The sequence below is a fragment of the Anoplophora glabripennis genome, unplaced genomic scaffold (genome assembly GCF_000390285.2).
Source record: "Anoplophora glabripennis isolate ALB-LARVAE unplaced genomic scaffold, Agla_2.0 scaffold270, whole genome shotgun sequence".
NCBI classification, from domain to species: domain Eukaryota; kingdom Metazoa; phylum Arthropoda; class Insecta; order Coleoptera; family Cerambycidae; genus Anoplophora; species Anoplophora glabripennis.
In genome coordinates, this window is record NW_019416411.1 from 1 (window position 1) to 19,366 (window position 19,366).

The following is a 19,366-nucleotide window of genomic DNA, read 5'->3' on the forward strand; positions in this document are numbered from 1 at the left end:
AAAAACGTTACAAAAATGCCCCCGAACGACTAAGGAGGAACGACTGAGTAATTGTGCCTAGTCGCACGCCGTTTCGAGGCTCGCGGAGAAGGAATTTTATAGGGCAAAAAAAATCGGATTTCTCGGCCTTTCTAGACAGTGCATTTTAACGTATTTACGGCCGCATTTCGAATCCCGCGTTTGATTTCGCGTAAATTTGTACATAAAAAGTTGGAAAAAGGCACCCGGTCGATAAATATTAGTATTTTCGGCACGGTTTTAAATAAAATATCGTAGAAAATAGGGGAAATAAAAAATAAAAAAGCCGTACCCGCGCGCGATTCGAGGCGATCGGCGGCCGCCAGATTTCAGCGGGTGGGCGTGTCGGACTATCGCGTTTCACACAAAAATTGGGCCGCGCCCCTCGCAGAGCCTGGGGAATTCAAAGAATTCACGGTGAAGGCGTCGAGTAATCGGGTTCTAAATACGACGTTGGGACGCGGGAAGGACGTCGCGACGGGGGCCGCTACGCGGCCCCGGGGCGAAGCCTTTGCTAACACAAATCGGCTCTTTTTCGAGGCGATCGTGCGACGCAGACGGAGCTATAGGATTTTAATATATATTGATTGAATTGATTTAATTGATTTATTGATTTATGAATTTTTGTATGAATCTTGTATACGATATAATTTTTTTAGCTGAATAATTTGCAAATATTTCACAAATGGCGATCCTATTTTCTTAATTTTAGAACTAGTTCCTCCGGATATAGAAAAGGAAGTTAGAAACCTATATTTGGCTCTCTGTGAATTGCTCAATCATTTTTGGAGATGTTTCCCACCTACAAATTCCAACGCAGAAACTAAGTTAGTAAAAATGCATGAGGCTTTGAACAGGTTCCATACAGCTAAATTAAAACCTTTCGAGGTGAGTTATTGTTATATCGTTTTTGAATTGTAAATTCGTCTTGCAATTTTGAACTTTATCGCAGTGATGAAGAAAACCTATTTCTTTACAGGATAAATTAATTAGGGAACTTTCCCCTCTGTCGCACCACTTAACGAAACACTTAAACCAGCTGCTGAATGCAGCGTACCAGAAGTTTAACAACTGGCAGAAAATCAAAGGACGGTAATTAAAACAGTTTACGAGATATTTATAATTACGATTATAGCAATACGAGTACCTTTGTGGGTATTTACTAATAATAAGAAAATGATTTACTTATAAGAAAACTGATGTAATAAAAGACACTTTTCTGTTGTGGCCCGACGTGGGTCATTACTTAATTTTTTCGCCTTGTCTATCATACAAACTTAGTACAGATCTTTGATATTTTATACCAAATATTCAAGATATTAAACGATAAACTGTATTACTACCTTTAGTTATCTTCATTACTGATTATTTATTTTTTTGTAAAAATGTATGGTACTAATTTTAATTTTTATTACTTTTTTTTGTTAATTAAATTTTTGTGTTCGACGTTTATGTTAATCGGTTACAAAATATTTCATTTCAACAAAGATAGTTTTGCAAATACATATATAAAAACCCAAAAGCAATAAACATAATTTTGGGTATTGTTAGTAGTATGAAGATTATATTAGAAATGGAATTTTAGGAAAAAATGTACATTGCAGCCCTTTTGGCTTTTACACAAAGATGCTATCAAACTGGAAAATTATATAATTTTGATATATTTGTCACAATTATCACTCAACATGCTTATTTTGCTTACATTTATACGTTTTTAAAATTTGTTCTACGCAGTTGTCAGCTCAATATAAAAAAACAAATTTGCGATTCACTAATATCACATTTTTTGTGGAACAGTACTTGTATCTATAATTTTTTCCAAATGCCATTCTCCATTCGTACTCTTAAATACAGGGCGATTCACATAAAATTCCTTGGTCTTGTAACTTGACAACGGAAAGAGATATTTTCATTCCATAGCTAGTTGATTGAGTTATATTTAATATATTTTTCAAAAGTATCTCACGGGGTGTCCCGATTTTACTGATACAGATCCTAAAGTTCTTCGTTTTTGAGATAGACGGTGTTAAAGTTTCCTGGATGCAAAGGCAGTTTAAATTCGACTAGTTTGGGATTGCTACCATGAACAAAGATAATATTTGTACATTATGAAATTCGAATATTTTCAACTTGGTCGTGAAATATCTCGGAAACTATTGAATTTTCGACACATGTCTATAGGAAATAGTTTAAATAGTGAAAATCGATATACTTAAGAGGGCTCTATAGCAAATAGGCAACCAGCAATACATTTTTATAAATTTTAATACACAGTTTGTCTAAATGTGAATCAATGCACAAATGACAGACTTTCCTCCATTTTAACGCAGATTTTCTATAAAATGGAGTTAGTTTGAAACTCAAATAACTTTTTGTTGTAAAGAAATTTGTAATTTGCCGCTTTAGAACAAGCGGCATTACAAATTTCTTTACACCAAAAAGTTATTTGAGTTTCAAACTAACTAACTCAGCTTTAAAATGGGGCAGTCTGTTATTTGTGCATTAATTCATATTTAGACAAACTGTGTAATAAAATCTATAAAAATGTAATGCTGGTTGCCTATTTGCTATAGAGCCCTTTTCAAAATTCCTACAAAACTAAAATTTGTTGCAACTTCAGTGCCACCTACGATTTACTTTGGAAAAACTCTACTTGAACGATTAATTGCTGCCATGGAGGATTCTATTAATTGACTTACAGAATCATAAAATCATTATAAATTATACAACCACACAAGAAAAAAGTTGTCTGTACTTTTCATGTGACATATGTTATCCGCAGTATTTTTGTCTCCTGATCACGAATCTGGTGTCGGAATTAAGCTAACACATCACAAGAATTTCCTAACCTCAAAAAACAGGTCAAAAATAGCAAAAATTCACGAAAAAGTACTAGGAAAAATACAAACTTTTTTTTTATATTGAAATGTTCATTTATAAGACCCTGCCGAACGTGAATAAGTTTTGCAAAATTCAAGATGGCGGATCCAGGATGGCCGACCAAATTTTCAAAAAATAACCCATTCGCGCTAAATTTGGTATACGGGGGTTTTCGGGGTCGCTGATGACGGATCCGAGGTCAATTTTGCAAAATTCAAGATGGCGGATCAAAGATGGCCGAACAAATTTTCAAAAAATAACATTCGTACCAAATTTGGTATACGAGCATTTCGGGGTCATCTGAAAATTTTTGTATTTTTCCTAGCACTTTTTCGTGAATTTTTGCTATTTTTGACCTGTTTTTTGAGGTTAGGAAATTTCTGTGATGTGATAGCTCAATTCTTACACAGGATTCGTGATCAGGAGGCAAAAATACTACGGATAACTTATGTCGCATGAAAAGTAGACAACTATTTTTTGTGTGTGGCTGTGTTATCGAACCAGAAAATTTTATGTGAATTATCTGTTATATTGTTTTCCTGTACCATCGAATTATTTTTAATTCGTTTTTTTATTAATTTATTTATTGTACAGTTATTATAAATGAAAAACGATAATAAATATCAACTTTGTGTTAAATGTATTTTTATTCCTACTTAACCATTTGAGTCGAAGAAAATAAGATGAAAGGAACTTTGTTGTTGAAAGCGTTGGAGCTAATTTTTACCAAGGAACATCCTGCAGAAGTTTGGCAGAAAAATTAAGGAACATACACTTCATAAAAAGTAACATTACTGATCACTATCTTTATTCAAAATTATACAAAATAGTAAAAATGAAAAACGTCGTGCTCGATTTTAACTACTCGACTTGAGATCATTTTCTTTCAGACTGAACATACAGGAGAAAGTGTCAAGCCTGAATAATATTATGCTGTGGCACTAATACAGATCCGATTGTAACATAAATTATTACGCAGAAGAAAATTTATTTTCTCTCAGTTTTATGCTTTGTACTACAAAGCATAAATTTCAAAAGAGCAAAGTTAAACATATATATTTTTTCCTGCAAGGCTCTTTTTGTTATCAAGAGAGTTCAAAAATTTTATTACATGTATTCTCATCTTACACTCATTTTTTCTATTCATGAGCAAAATACTTTACAGAAATGTACAATTTTAGAAATCTTTATCAAAGCAGATTCTCATTAAAAAAAATTGATTGACATATTAATCATTTATTATAAAGAGATTTTATTTTTATTTCAATCTGAAAAACAAAATATATTAGAAAACATTTCTTAACTATAATAACTCAGCCTTTTTAAAAGAACGTTAACCTAAGTAATAATATTTGGTATAAGTTAATATATTAAAATATTTTACTTACAAGCTCTGTAAAATAAACACACTACAACAGCGTCAATAAAACTGTAAAAGGATACAATACGGAGGTCTTTTAGTAATACCTAAGAATTATTTTATATAATCCTAATGTTAATCGAAAAAAGTTAAAGCTACTACTCTAGATAAAAAAAATAAATAAATACTATAATTAATTACAATTAATACAAATATCTAACCTATACATCAGTTCCTCTCTCTGAATGGTGATTCAACTCTACTAGAATTCAGGGAACGATTAGGACTATTAATATTTTCTTTGTCCTCGGGATGTAGTTTTGTTTTTCTTAGACACTTTTTCAAGTCAGTATTCTCTTTTTTCAGTTTTTCCATGACTTTTAATTGTGACTGTACCTTTAACTCCAAATCCATATTAGCCTTAAAATACATAAGAAGTTTAGCAAAACTCAATATACAAAGAAAATGTTCAAATAAAGGAAAAACTATTTATTATAACCTTCCGTTAACTATTTAAATATATAAATACTGGTGTAAAAGAATATGTTCTTATAGATTTAAAATCATAAAATTCCATTTAAAAAATTGAAGAAAATACAATTTGAAATTTGTAGAATTGACATGTCAATAGAAAACACCTTGTATAAAATTATTAATCGTACAAACTTGAAAATTATTACAGATTTTAATTGTATATTGAAAATACATTTAAAATATACTTTATTGATCCGTTTCAACTTTTATTTGAATGCCTTTTTGTTGTACAGTAAAACCTCTAAATAAGATACCGCTAAATACTATGTAGCATCTCTTAATAATGGACTGTCACTAAAACACGAAAATATTTGTAGTTATTATTAACTGCAGACAGAGACAGCACCCTGTTAGTGCATATACCTACTAACTATTCGAATTGATTGAAATTGCACGAGTAAATTATGCTGCTCCGCTTGCATAATCCCCCACTCCACACTCTTTGACTCTGCTTGATTGCTGTAAAATGTATCAATCTTTTTTGCATCAGAACAGTTAAAAGACATTTCCGATTTAAACAAATTTTCATAGTTATAAAGTCTTAGCTTCAAACAATCTAAATCACTTCTGACTGTTTTTGTACAGTACATTGTTTTGGCATAAACTCACTTCAATTTTGAGCTTTTATATCTCGATGACGATTCATCGTATCCACAAGATCAAAAGTGGATTTTGTTCGTCAATCCTTCCTCTGTTTGATCCTATAATTACATTTGAAGAATATGCAAATACGGCTCTAAATGTTTATAGGTTTTTAAAAGAAATTTTGAAAGAATTCTAATTGTTGCAAAAATGGATAAAATTGAAAATTTTTAAATGGGGAATGATAGTTGAGACTCCAAAGGGTATGTATATATAAAAATTGGGAGCTCAAAATAATCATTGGTTTTACTGTGAGAGAGAGAATTGAAAAATAAGTATAATTCTGTATTTTCCTAATTAACAACTGAATCGTGCTAAGTCTACTACGCCGATTTTGATGAAAAAATTTCTGCAATACTACCATGTCATGAAGTACTCAGAACCATACTTTCTATATGGTTGCTCTAAAGTCAAGGTCCAAAATAAATTTATGAAAAACATTTTTTTTTCAATTTTTTTTCGGTCTATACTGTATTGCAGCAACAATAATGCACATAAAAATTTCGGACCACTTTTATTTTGAAGAGAATCACAAAAGGAAATGTTTTTTCCTTTGACTATTTTCTCCAATGTCAATATTCTACGAATTATACATGAAAGAAGGGAGAAAAATGCGCCTTTAAAAATTTTTTTTTACATTTTCTTGCGTTAACAATTACATATGCACAACTTTTTCAGCGGGCGCATATCGCAATTATCATTTTACATAATATTTTGAACTATTTCCAACAAAAATTAGCGTTACTATATGAAACATCCATACAACCTACTTTTAAAACAGATACCGACTGGACTAAACAGTTTTTTTGCACCCTTACATATCCTTTTTTCCATTTAATTTGTGGCAAGCGGACAACATAATTTAAGTATTCAAAAACCCGTTCAAATGTTTAGTGTTGGAAAAACGCAGGTTAGCGATATATTTAAAAGTAAAAGTGAAATTAAAAAATTCTTTGAGGAAAATGGAAATGGAGAAAAGAAAATTTCCAAAAATTCTGGTGTGGCTGTTGATAAAACAGTTTTTGTTCTGTAAGATGTGAAATAAGAATATTCCCATACCTCTACTTAAAGAAAATGAGTTGGAAATGGCTTAAAGTTTACAACTAACTGACCTCAGAAAAATTCATATCCACAGAAAGGAATAATGCCATTTACATCCAATAATTAAATTATTAAAATTAAAGATAAATTGTATATTTAAAGAAGGAAAAATTAAATATATAGGTAATTATTGCAATAACTCTATTGTTACCTTTACCAACTCCTCATTTTTTGCTTTTAGGTCCACTACATGTTTTATCTTCTGCTTATTATTGGTGTGTCCTGCTAAGTCTGCATATTTATCAGACACTTTCTTCAGCTCATTCTCCAAAAACTGTATTCTTCCTAATAATGTGTCTTTCTCCAGTTCAGTTTGTTTCAGTCTATTTCTCAGTAATTGGTGTTCAACAGTCTAATAAGTAAATAATATTTCTGAACAAGTTTTTTTAACCAAACTTAACTTACCTTTTCCATATAATTTTCTTTCTCCTGGCAATTCTTAGATATTCTTAAAATTTCCTTTTGATTTTCCAGATTTTCGCGTTCTAACTGCTGGAACTTTTGTAAAAGTTCATCATATTTCCCAGAGAGTTCAATGTATTTCTTATGGATATTCCCCGCATCTTCCAACTCTTTCTCATATTCCAGTACCTTATTCTTGCAATATTCAGAATGATGGAAATATGACTCACATTTGTCCTGTAGGTGTGCAACCTGCTTTTTGAAATCGTTAACCTCGTCCTGTTTCATTTCTAACAAATCTTCTAATTCCCTGACGTTGTGTTCCAACTTTTCTTTAAGATTACTCCAGTCCATTTCTCTTATGCGATAATCCTCAAGTTCATTTCGAGATTGCTCCACCTCAAATTCATACTGACAATTAGTAGTATCGAAGCATTTAAACTCTGTCTTCAATATCTCTATTACCTCATGAGCTTTGTGAAGCTGTTGCATGATTTCCTTTTTTGTTTCTTCACTTTCTATTAACTTTTTTTCCACTTCTTTTCGGTAAGTTTTGACTTTCTGCCATAACTCAGCCTTAAGTTGTTGGATTTCGCTGGTATTAAGCTTTATCGCGGACTCATGTTGCATTTCCAATTCTTCATTATAATCCTGCGCTTGTTTAAGAGCAGACGCTAACTGCATACACTTGTTTTCGTATTCCAGTAACCGTGCTTCGTTTTCCGAGACTTCTTTCTTTAATTGCTCCACATCTCTATCGGAATCGATCAATCTCTTTTTTATAACTTCTATAGTATTCTGCGAACTTTTGATCGTAACTAAGTATGTTCTATTTTCTTCCAGATATTTCTTTATTTCGTTGGTTTTGTTACGTAATTCATTACTTAAAGTGTCATTCGTTTGTTTTAATCCCGTCACTGAACTGGAAAACTCGTGTTGTAAACTATTATACTTCTTTTTAAGGTCTTCATAGTTTGATATAACTTCACTGTACTGTAATAAATTAGCTTCTAATTCCTTAGTTTTTTCCATTAACTTTGTTTCGATTTCTTTTTTTTCTAACTCGCACTGTATTATATTATACTCGCTAATAGTCTGACATTCCTGCAATATAGCATTTGATTGCTGTTGCTGATTTTCGAATTTTATTCTCCAGTTGCTTTCCATTTCATACAATTGCTCTCTCATTCGAGATTTTTCGGCTTCCATAACCTGATCTGTAATCTGAAATAGGTACATTAACTAAAATATATAGTAACAATACAAGTTCATAAGGACCAAGGGGATGAGGGCAAATTAAAAATATTGTAATACAAAATCTCCTTTACTATATACTATTACCTTTTTTATTTTATCTTCATACTCCAAGATTAGCTGTTCCTGCTCTTGTTCAAATTTCCATTTCAAATCAGCAACTGTTTTCTGCATAGCAGATTCAAGTTCATCTATTTTACGTGAAGCCTCTTCTTTTTGTTTTTGTAGTTCCGTCATGGTTTTCAGAATCTCGAACTCTATATCTTGTATTTCCATTTGGTGGGCTTTTCGTAATTTTTCGATTTCCATGGAATGTTTTCTTTGGAGTTCGATAAAGTTACCCTCCAAATCTTTCAGTTCACGTTCCTTATTCGTTAATAACAGGTTCTTTTCTTCAACAAGTTTATTACACTCCTCAAAAGACTTATTATATAAAATGTTAAATTTATCACAGTTGTTTTTAAGTTCATTCATTTCTTTTCTGTTAGCTTCTTTTAAAAGTTCATACTGTTTCTTCGCTAATACTATTTCATCGTTCACTTTAGTTTTCTCGTCAACAACCTTTTTTATGTCATCTTCAAATGTTTCCTGCAACTTCTTAATCTCATTTTTGTGATCAGTTTTTAAATTTACAACACATTCTTCCACTTTCTGTTTCTCTACGTCAAGTTGCTTTTTTTGTTCTTCCAAATTACTAATATTGTTTTTAAGTATCTCAATTTCCTCCGTTAAACTTTTTATGGAGGCATCTTTATTCTCACATTCAACAATTTTTTCTTTTAAAGCTTCAGATTCGACATGTTCAGCAAAAAGGTTTTTTGATTTTGTGTCAGAGGTAGTTGTTTTCTTCTTCTTTGGTAAGATAGGCTAAAACAAATTAAAGATAAATTTGTATGATCAGATACAAATTTTAAAATTGAACTGAAATGACACATAAAGATTAGCTCCAGACAACAGGCACTTTTGGATGTTAGAGATTTTAATTATTTTATAGTTAGTTCAAAGACAACAACGACATGTACAGTGATATTTGACTATCACAAAAAATGTTGTAAGAAAGTAATAAAATAGAGTTAGAAGATATTGTGATTAATAATTAGAGGTATACATATGCAGCACATCCAATATATTAACAAATCTAGAGACAGATAAAGCAAATCCAACATAGGTACTTACTGTCCTAAAGCGACATGGAACACTATGTGTAGACCCCGATTCCGAAACAGATGGGCTCCTTAATTCTGCAATACGATCTGACTGAGAAGCCACAGAAATTTTTGGTCTATCTTTAATAAGAACATTATATGCTGTTGGGCCTGGGGCAATAGCTGTAAAAGAAAAATATTGAAACTATGAAATATTGAAAAGTACGACACACCTCCATCTAAAGTAATAAAAAATAGTAGTAACCTACTGTTGTACATAAAAAATAGAACAAGCTTTAATGTTTTGTTTTTTACGAGTAAGAATGTGCTATACTTACGTTTAATGTCATTAAATCGTTGAATTTTGGCTTTACTGAACGACATTATTATACTATATAAAATGTTTATTAAAATTTAAAACAATGTTTTCTCAAGTTAAAATTATAAACTATTTTCTTTTTGGTATTTAAAAAACAGCTGTAATGTTAGGTAGTTAAATGCAAACGACCAGTTTCGGCGCCTTAAGATGTGACCGTTACATTTTAACAAACAGCCCTCCTACTTCAAAAGAGCTCCCAATAAAAACTCTGAACGGTAAAAACAGTATTTCATTATTGGTCAATTTTGATTTTTGATTTTGACATCTCCATTTGAAAAGTGAAACAGTTAAACGCTTCTTCTTCTCCTTTCTCTTTGACCTTCGTCCATTAGACATTTAGCTATCGCCACCGTTTACTTATTTTTTTTTTTAATATTAAATTTACAACTTTGGGAATGAAAGTACTTATAACCTATCAGATGAATCAAAGAAAGATAAATAGATACCTCATCACCAACGTTTTCTCTAGAAACCTTGTCCTCCATATCAAATTAATTCTTTCCATTTTTTTATTTAGACCTACCAACGATTTTCTTAACGAGCATATTATGTAATACTTATTATATAAATTGGTATCAATTTTTTAAATACTTTATTCTAATTTCTGCAATAAAGTAAAAAAATAAACCAAATCACCGCATTTTAAATTTAGTACACGTTTTACCCATATACCTACTGCAGTTTTTTAAATTATACCTAGTTTTAATAAGGTATATTGTTACTATTATTTTGTTATGAGACTGTGGAATCCACCAAGAAACGCGCGCTTTGACCTTATTTTAGATTTCCTGATGAAATGAGAAATATTTTGCAACAACTACATATTATAGACTCATAGATTAGGAAAATATTTATTGAAGTTTACTCCAATTCGTTATCGTGACACATTCTTCTGACCAATCTAATTTATTTAGGATTAAATGCGATTATCACAACGAAAGCGAGTATTGCTCAATTAAATTTGTTAGCATTTTCGTATTTGATTCTGTCGCGGTTATAAAAAATTATTATTGAAGATGATATACAGGGTGCTTAAATTAACAATATTGTTTTTAAGTATTTCCCAAAGCAGTGCAAAAATTTCAATACCTGTAAGTATTTACATTTATAAAAAAATATATAGCCAGTCAAAATTCTAGGGGATTTCCCTATAAATTTAGGGGATTTATCTAGAATCTAGAAAATACATTTTGTGACATTATAGGTACATCACATACTCCATTAATCTATTTTGTACATTAAATATGTTTTAGAAACTGCATTTAAAATTATTTTTTTTAGTTAACCATGTGCAATGCAAAACACATGTTAAATGGTAATACTCAAAAGATAAAATTGAAATAAGTATTGCCAACCCTAAAATTTTGTATATGAAAAAATATTTTTGTTCATAATTAATCATATATATTTTGCACACTTATATGTGATGCAAGTGCAACTCTTTGAAATATCTTTTATCGTTATTTTAAATTTTTTTCATATAAAAATTTACATTGTGTAAAATTATTAAAATTAGGCCATCCCCTAAAAAATAATGCCAACATATTTGCATGTTTCAGAGTGATTTGAATGTGATTATAACAAGTTTAACAAAATGCCAAAGGAGTGGGCAATATCCAGTTGAGGTTTACAATGTTGTAGTTAATTTAGATAAAGGAAAGATACGAGTTACAGGCACTTTAAATACATCAATTGATCTTGTTTCTCCAATAAAGGTAGTGAAAATATTTATGGAACACATATAATGTTAGATAAGTAATTATATTTCTGGATAAGAAAATAGTTTAAATGAATATTTTATCTAATTTATAATTTTTTAATTATTATTACGATTAGATGTAATTTTGTAGGCGATATTAAAAGTTGAAAAGGACGAACTTGGAGCTTGGATAGAAATTCCTTGCATTAACAGTGTTGGATCCTGTACTTATGACGATTTATGTATTCACAGCATTCCATCAAACGAAAGTTGTCCTAAAAGTTTTATCGATAATAATGTGCCGTGCAGATGCCCCATCCCAAAGGTAGAGTTTATAAACAATAGTTTTCAAAAATAAAAAATGTAAATATGTAATTAATATACGCACTTTTAGGGAAATTATACAATTCCTTCATCATTGCAATTTGAAATATATCCAAATGATTATTCATCTGTCTATAATGGGAAGTATTGGACAAGAGCCACCATACTTCATAAAAATATGAATTTAGCATGTTATGAGGTTTACTTTACGATTGAAAATAGTATCCATGAAGAAAATAATGAAATTGATATGGATTATGATAGTTACATGAACAGAATATTTGTTACATTAGTGTAAATATATTATTAGTAAATTTTATGTGTAAATAAATGATTAATATCTTTGTACTTTTTTTAATGTAATTTACGTTTTATCTATGTAAGCAATAAAATATTGTTTTCGTGATTTAAAGTCAATATCTTATTCTAATTAATGATCAACATTAGCCCTTATATCGATTGTTAATACTCAAAAAGTGTTTGAATGTGGTTTTGATCTAGTTCAATGCGTAATACAATGTCCTCCATGTTGGTATACCCTCCAAAAAATAGTATTACCTACTTTTGGTGCACTCCCATTCCAACCTAGCTTAAAGCTGTAATGTAAGAATTTAAAAAAATAAACACTTTGGATATCAAGGAGAAATCATAAGCACTATATAATTTTTTATTAAATAAAGTTAACATGAAGAATTAAAAAATTAAATAAATCATTAAATACTATTAACAAGTTTTACCTAAAAATATAATCAAATTTAACAAATAAAACCAGCGATATATGTATTTACGACTCCATTACGTTTAAGTCTTAACTATATAAAATACTGACATTAAAACGGAAATAATGAAAGCACACAAATTATTACTTCTTAACTATTTTTTCATCTAAAACATTCCCCTGCCCATCAGGTGCAGGCCTACAATCGGAGAAGTTTGTAATTAAACTTGTATCACTATTCGAGGTATGCGAAATACTGGACCCGCTATTATTTTTCGAAGAGCCGGCATCACAAGAACCTCCATATAATTGCTGAAATCTCAACGGTTCGAATCCCAAAGATGACTGTATGTTGGGACGAGACGAATGATCCAATTCCTTTAAAATAGCTTCCGTGTCTATGTTTATCGCACTGTAGTCGTTATTTAAGGAACATCCCGATACATAGCGGCTAGCAAAGGTATTATTCGTGTCTGCTGAAATTAACGACAGCTTTTCTAATAGAGTGTCTATTTTCTGTTTTCCCTCCTGCAGGTGTTTATCCAAGGTCGATAACTCCTTCTCCCTCTCTAAAAATGGTATTACAGATTATGGCAACTGTAATATATTTCTTCTGTAGATATATTAATATTAATAATTTAGAATATTTTTTACAACAATCATAACATCCTATAAACATGATTTATTAAACAATTTCGTATAATTTTTAATTTTATTTTAGAACATTAGTTGTTTATTAGGTATTGTTGGGTGTAATTCAATGTTAGTTGGCGCATGTAGCCCGTTTCCCGTGGGGATTACATATTTTTACATACTCGGTAGACAAGAAGCAGACAATTAAAAAAAAATAAGAGACACCCATCATCGTATCAATTTAAAAACACTGCAACACCATTAAACTTATACCAATTTTATGCAATTAGTACTCACCTGAGTTACTACTCAATCCTAATATGCTGCCATTATCCTGAGTTAGAGATGACGCTGTATTTGAACTGCTAATTATATTTTTATCTGCACCTTCTTTTGGATCACAACCTTTTTCTTTTATAGTCAACAGCGGCAGCGATTTGCTTGTTGAACTCTCACAATTCATCTCATTTTCCTTACTATGACTGATATTTAATTTCTTCGCTTCTTCTTCGAAATCGATAAGATCAAAATCCTCTTCGATACACAATGTGTTAATGTCTCTTTCAAAATCTTCTGCAACTCCATCACTAGAACTGTCAGAATCGTCGTTAGTAACTTTTGACAAACGTAACCTTAACCTTTGCGTGATTTCATCTAGTTCTGTAAATTTCCTTTTAAGAGCCCTTGAGAACACCTCGGAAGGTTCGTCTTCTGGTTTGGATGTCTTTGTTTCTACGTTTTCGGTGGATGCATTACAGCTGCACTCCTCCTTCCGCAGTGTATATTTCGAGATGTCTTCTAACGGCATAATGTGAATCTAAAAACTCAGAAGTTAGCAGTGGACGATAGTAAACAAAGAAAGTTTTGCTTACGTTTATTTGTCCATTACACTTTCCCGTAAAGTCAATGATATTAAACCAACCCTTTACGTTAGGGAATCCTGCCAAAAGTATAGTTAAGTCAACGGCTGCAAAACCAAGTACGACGTCAGTTTGCATATTCGGTGATAATACCGCATTAGTAGCCTTTCTCCAGACTTTGAAAATTAAACGCCTTTGACCCTAAAATTAAAGAGTAAATCAAAGTAGTCAAACTAACTACTATAGTAGTTTTCTATACAAAATATTATTCAAAGATAAAATATTTTAAAAACTGCAGTCAATAAATGACATAATTATTTGTTTATCATGTTTCATTGGAATTCCTGTATTATTAAAGTGAGAGAATGATGATATTGGAAACATCAGCATCGAACACTTACATTACATTTACATCATCAATTCTGTTTATGTTGCTAAGTTGACATAGCCAACAATGGCCAATCGTAGTAGCTAGTCACTTAAACGTAAATCTTCGTTACACTGAATTTTATCACAACAAAAGGCAAATGCAAATACCTCCCTTGATTGACAAATCGTTTATGTCTTATCGGAATCATACAATTGATTTGTGCATTTATCTGTTTTGAGAAAAATGGTCATGGACATATTTTACCTCGTTACTTTATAAAATGATCAAAACCTCAATACATTTCAAATATTTTAAGTAAATCTTAAAAAATGGAAAGTACCCTCTATTATCTACAAAAAGTAGGTAAATTAATTACTCACATTTGTCAAGAGGTCTACTGATAAATTTTCTTCACATTTAAAATTCCAAGCAGGATTAGTTGTTTTCCCAACAACTGGTGTAATTTTAAGATCGTTCTCCGATGTTTCAAAAGTAACGTAACAGCTGGGTAAAACATTATCTTCATTTTTAATTGACCTATTTCTAGATTTCTTGGACTTACATTTTTTTCTACTAGGTAAATGATTGGCACTATTTATTGCTATACTTGCTTTAAACGTCCCTGCAACAAATTATCAAAAAAAATGTCTTAAATGTTCTATACAGGGTGTTACAAAATAACAGGACTAAGGGACTGTGTACTAACTATATTTCAATTAAAATATAAAACACATCACAGAAATGAGACAGCCCCCAAATCCAAAGCCAAAGGCTGTGCGGAAGGGGGCTACACTTGAAAAAACGGGGACAAACACCCATTATCCATCGACATTGCCAGTGCCGAAGCCAGGGATCAAACCTAGACCAGGATAGGAAGCCTGGCCGAGAAATGCTTGCCACCGCACTCTCGACCAACTACGCTACCGTGGCGATAATTAGTTGCCTCTTTACGTACTACAATTAAAATACAAAATAAAAAATATATATCTATACATACAAAGTATATTACCTGGTTTCTTTTCACTGCTTTTAATATTTAGTGGGCCATCCAGAGATAACGCTTTTTGTAGAGAGTCTAGTAGGTCAGTGGTTTTCCTTAATTTCAAATTTGTATTATTCTGAGCGTCTTGTAAACTTTTACTGCAATTGCTTCTGCTGGTTTCCAATGCATCGGTATTTGTACTGTTTTCTACAAAAACATTCTTTTGCCTTTGAACCAACAGCTGATTCAAAAAATTTCCCAACATTTCTTGCGTCGGGCTAATTTTGTCTTTATCTTGTGTGTTGGGCACTTCATCCATTTTTAAGTTTAACTGGGTACCAACATCAAATTTTTGTATGGGAGGAGTAAACACTTTCTTAGGAGATACAACGGTATTGACTGCTTTATCTGCAAAGTTATGTTTGTCCTTTTCTTCAAGCTCCGAAGATAATCCTTTAGTACCTTCCAATTTATTTAAATCGGAACTTCTATTAGTAACATTGTGTATAAATTTGTTCCTGTTTTTTGACAGCAAAATGTCTCTTATATTGTTTTCATGTTTAAATTTATAAACACGATTTGGTTCTGTATGTTGTTTTTCCGTAGTTTGTTGTTCACATTTATACTGGGATTGGGAAGTAAACAATTTTGCTTTTACAATGTTGTCTGCGAAACCCCTTTCCGATTTTAAATTACTAATTTGTTCTTCTGTACCGAGTGCGGAAAGAATCTGAACTTGTCCTATAATATTGTCTGTATCCACACTGTAAATTGGTTCCCACCAATCTGTGTCAATTATGGGCAACTAAAATGAAGTTGAATTCATAAAAATGTTTTAGAAGCATTGGAGTAGATACTACAAAAAGTGTAATTTCCTTACCTTGTTTTTAGAAAGGTATTTTACAAAAACAGGATTCCTGTAAGCAAGATAAAACTGATGTAGAGGAATTTTCGTTAAACCAATTATGAGATCCGTTGATTCTATTTTCTTCCAAAATTCAATGACCATATAGTTTTCTCGTAACAATTGAAGCAGCTCATCTTCATATAGTAAGGGGACTAACTATAAAAAATCAATAATCAAAAATATCACCACAGTGAAAAACAGTTTATGTAAAATTACCTGGGAAAAATTAAAAACAGGGTTTGACGTATCAGTAATCAATTTGCTACAAGATGTTTCACTCTGACCAAAAGGTCTACAAGTAATGTATGTATTTATAGGAGGGCTTAAAAACTGCACTTCTGATATGTAGAGAAATCCAAATAATATCTGCTTCTAAAAATATTTATTTAAAAAAAAACTGATGTAAATATTTTCGTTACAAAAACCTATGGGAAATTTTAAGCTAAACAAAAGAACTCATATGAACATATAAAAGTAGTAAATATAAAATTTCCTGTAGGGTTCTAAAATTTATATACTTCGTATAAAGACATTTTGAAACAAAAGTATAGATAGGGGTATTATTATCAAAAATAGTAAAAATTTGTATGCTAAATTTTATTACCTCATTGTCGCTAATTTGTGGTTTTAAAACTTTTTTATTTACTGGGTCACTAATTTCATATTTGCTCGTTTTGTATTCATTTTTATTATATTCTCTTACATTAATATTTTGTATTGTACTGTTTTGTGCAAGCTTTTCTGTTTTTTCGGTCAATTTAGTTGTCTTTAACGCTGCTGATTTTGGGAAATTATTTTCATTTATTTCTTGTTTCTTACATGTTGTACTTTTTTTGGGTGCAATTTCCCTGATGGTCTGTTGATTTGTTTCCACAGTGTTTTTATCTTTAACTGGATATTTTTTCAAATTACTGTCTTTTGACAAATCATCATTTTGTGATATAATATTATAGAAAAATTCTTCTCTGTTCAACTGGTTTGTGCTGTCGTCACTATCTAATACAACTGGGTTTCCGTTAACGGAATTTATGGCATCTAAAATAAATTATATTTTTGTTGTAATTTATTGTTTTAATTATGTAACTTTTATGTGGACATTTGAGTAACTACTTCTTCAAGGTAAGAACAAACGGTTTCAATGTCTATAATAATATGGACCTAAATTGTATACAACATTGATTGTACATACCTATAAATTCTTGTCCAAAGTATAACCTTCCACACCCTAATGAAAGTGAAACTTTCAAATGGCCAATGACGATGGGTGAACATTCATTTAAAAAAACGGGTAAATTTCTGGTGCATACTAAATTTTTTGATAAAAGAAAGGAGCCTAAATTGAACTTAGCAAATCCTAAAGTTGACGCGTTCTTCTGTTTTTGAGTTCTGTAGCTTATTTTAAATTTAACTTCATAATCATCTAAATTGCATATATCCAAATTCTTGATATCATGGATTGTTATTTGTTTGAAATTTATCGAATCATTACTCCTTCTGGAGCAGAACCTAACGAAGTTATTTTCTAAACCAGAATTCACTTTAGACTTACTTGTGGTACTCTTATTAATAATGCAATCAGGTAAATAGTACTCTAAAAAATATGTCTGACTAAAATTATAAGGCACTTTATCACTGTCCGATACTTTTCGATTACCGATTTCGTTTAACATAAGACTATTTACTACCACTTTCAAAGAATCTACATATCTCAGCAAGTTTTTGTTTTCATTTTTATATTTTTCTTGGATGTCTTTGGTTATTTCACTAGATGGATATGATGGGTTGGTATTATCTACAACTTTATTTTTTCTTTTTAGGTCACAATATAAATTATTTGAATTATATATTTCACAAATATAACACTTGCAGGTACTTAAACAAGTAGAATTTAATGTTCTCTCAGTAGTTTTACACAAATCTGGTGCAGACATTGACCGCAAAGTATCTAGAGCTAATTTTTCTTCATTTTTTGTCATGTATTCACCTTTAAGATATGCTTCTAGTCTTTTTTCATCAACTGAAGTTAGTGGGTCAATTATTGTATTATTAATTAAATCATTGCTACTTGTTCTAGGAGTGTTAAAGTGTTTATTGTACATAATATCTATATTGAAGGGATCATTTTTTAAAATTGATCCAACCATGGCATTTCTTAATTTTTGACCTTGTTCTAATATCTTATTTACTAAACTTGCATCCACAATTTTTACGTTACTGCTTGCATTAAAGTGATGCATTTTAAAAATTTCTTATGAAATAAATAAATATTGAAAATTGTAGAAACAGAAATATTTATGTTTGTGATTAACTGTCAAACGTTAACTCTGTCAAGTACAAGCCTAGTGTCAACTTCCTCAACATCAAAGAAGCAATGAGGTAACAGTAAAATAACATAATTCCCTAGTTTCGAAACGCTTGGTACCCCGGAAAAGTAGTTTTGAGTTAGATATCATAATCCTGATTTACCTTTACATTTTTAAATTTGTAAAAAAACATCATACATCATAATATGAATTAAAATTAAATGTTTAGAATACCTTTAAAGATGTAATTAAAGCAAAAAGGTAAATATTACAAAATTATTATTTTCAATTTCTCTTATGAATTTACTTATTACACTGCGTACATAATTTTCAAACTACACTTTTGGTTTCTTATTTCTAGACATTATTATCCCAATATTAATACAATTTATTTAATAAATTTGCAACAGACTGTCAAGAGCTTTCAATCAACATAAAACAACCTAGCAGTTAAATACTTTAGTTTTTAGCGCGAACATATGTTCAATAATTTGATTTTACTTAAATGGCAATTCATTTTATAAAATAATGTTCGATTTGTCGAATCAATGCAGATATATCAAAATTACTTTCCCTTGGGTAGGTAACAAGCGTTTTGAATTTTATTAATGGCGACTATAAATCACTGTTCATTCTATTCTGCGCATATTTAAAAGGAAATTATAAATAGGATAATACATGTAAAACCTATAAGTACAAAAATATATATACTTACAGAAAACTCAATCAAGCATGAAATTGTCAATTCTATACACCTACAAGCTATTTAAAAATAAATCCTCATATACACATTCACTAACTAGTGTAAATATTTAATACCAACTGACATGTATGTAGGATAAAGTCCCTAAAGTT

At 30.6% G+C, this 19,366-nt stretch overlaps 4 protein-coding genes across 6 annotated transcripts; 2 read left to right on the forward strand and 2 right to left on the reverse strand.

The window, feature by feature from the left end:
* The first annotated feature begins 737 nt into the window (after positions 1-737).
* On the forward strand, positions 738-2,258 carry LOC108911232 (general transcription factor IIH subunit 1-like). Its single transcript, XM_018716110.2, has 2 exons — positions 738-906; positions 998-2,258. Exons 1-2 carry the CDS (start codon positions 856-858, stop codon positions 1,112-1,114), a joined length of 168 nt encoding a protein of 55 aa, XP_018571626.1. The 5' UTR covers positions 738-855; the 3' UTR covers positions 1,115-2,258.
* Positions 2,259-4,235: 1,977 nt separating this feature from the next.
* On the reverse strand, positions 4,236-9,720 carry LOC108911211 (hyaluronan mediated motility receptor-like). Its single transcript, XM_018716085.2, has 6 exons — positions 9,675-9,720; positions 9,368-9,519; positions 8,279-9,058; positions 6,941-8,161; positions 6,687-6,887; positions 4,236-4,678 (listed from the first exon to the last, which is right to left on the reverse strand). Exons 1-6 carry the CDS (start codon positions 9,718-9,720, stop codon positions 4,487-4,489), a joined length of 2,592 nt encoding a protein of 863 aa, XP_018571601.1. The 3' UTR covers positions 4,236-4,486.
* Positions 9,721-10,655: 935 nt separating this feature from the next.
* On the forward strand, positions 10,656-12,067 carry LOC108911230 (ganglioside GM2 activator). The gene is made up of 4 exons (XM_018716107.2): positions 10,656-10,806; positions 11,275-11,430; positions 11,566-11,739; positions 11,809-12,067. The coding sequence occupies exons 1-4, from the start codon at positions 10,732-10,734 to the stop codon at positions 12,034-12,036; spliced, it is 633 nt and encodes a 210-aa protein (XP_018571623.1). The 5' UTR covers positions 10,656-10,731; the 3' UTR covers positions 12,037-12,067.
* A 375-nt stretch (positions 12,068-12,442) lies between these two features.
* LOC108911249 lies at positions 12,443-19,320 on the reverse strand. Of its 3 annotated transcripts, XM_018716136.1 has the most exons (9): positions 17,398-18,505; positions 16,813-17,243; positions 16,425-16,580; positions 16,182-16,364; positions 15,329-16,106; positions 14,700-14,941; positions 13,962-14,150; positions 13,387-13,906; positions 12,443-13,025 (listed from the first exon to the last, which is right to left on the reverse strand). In XM_018716136.1, the coding sequence occupies exons 1-9, from the start codon at positions 18,443-18,445 to the stop codon at positions 12,601-12,603; spliced, it is 3,972 nt and encodes a 1,323-aa protein (XP_018571652.1). In that variant the 5' UTR covers positions 18,446-18,505; the 3' UTR covers positions 12,443-12,600. The 3 variants fall into 3 exon arrangements, with proteins under 3 accessions (XP_018571652.1, XP_023310243.1, XP_018571653.1); XM_023454475.1 differs by lacking the exons at positions 16,813-17,243; positions 17,398-18,505 and adding an exon at positions 19,227-19,246 and having other exon boundaries at positions 12,446-13,025; XM_018716137.1 differs by lacking the exons at positions 16,425-16,580; positions 16,813-17,243; positions 17,398-18,505 and adding an exon at positions 19,227-19,320 and having other exon boundaries at positions 12,446-13,025.
* Between the last annotated feature and the right edge of the window lie 46 nt (positions 19,321-19,366).

What these genes read in the sequence shown, in the direction of transcription:
- LOC108911232 (XM_018716110.2), top strand. Translation starts at nt 856, where the DNA reads ATGCATGAGGCTTTGAACAGGTTCCATACAGCTAAATTAAAACCTTTC. An exon ending in CTAAATTAAAACCTTTCGAG is followed by an intron (nt 907 to 997) that starts GTGAGTTATTGT and finishes ATTTCTTTACAG; the next exon opens with GATAAATTAATTAGGGAACT.
- LOC108911211 (XM_018716085.2), bottom strand. Translation starts at nt 9,720, where the DNA reads ATGTCGTTCAGTAAAGCCAAAATTCAACGATTTAATGACATTAAAC. An exon ending in ATGAAGATAAAATAAAAAAG is followed by an intron (nt 8,162 to 8,278) that starts GTAATAGTATAT and finishes TACCTATTTCAG; the next exon opens with ATTACAGATCAGGTTATGGA. An exon ending in AAGAAAATTATATGGAAAAG is followed by an intron (nt 6,888 to 6,940) that starts GTAAGTTAAGTT and finishes TTTACTTATTAG; the next exon opens with ACTGTTGAACACCAATTACT.
- LOC108911230 (XM_018716107.2), top strand. Translation starts at nt 10,732, where the DNA reads ATGATATACAGGGTGCTTAAATTAACAATATTGTTTTTAAGTATTTCC. An exon ending in GTGCAAAAATTTCAATACCT is followed by an intron (nt 10,807 to 11,274) that starts GTAAGTATTTAC and finishes TGCATGTTTCAG; the next exon opens with AGTGATTTGAATGTGATTAT. An exon ending in ATCTTGTTTCTCCAATAAAG is followed by an intron (nt 11,431 to 11,565) that starts GTAGTGAAAATA and finishes GTAATTTTGTAG; the next exon opens with GCGATATTAAAAGTTGAAAA.
- LOC108911249 (XM_018716136.1), bottom strand. Translation starts at nt 18,445, where the DNA reads ATGCATCACTTTAATGCAAGCAGTAACGTAAAAATTGTGGATGCAAGT. An exon ending in AAGCAGTGAAAAGAAACCAG is followed by an intron (nt 14,942 to 15,328) that starts GTAATATACTTT and finishes AATTTGTTGCAG; the next exon opens with GGACGTTTAAAGCAAGTATA. An exon ending in AGGATTGAGTAGTAACTCAG is followed by an intron (nt 13,026 to 13,386) that starts GTGAGTACTAAT and finishes TACCATTTTTAG; the next exon opens with AGAGGGAGAAGGAGTTATCG.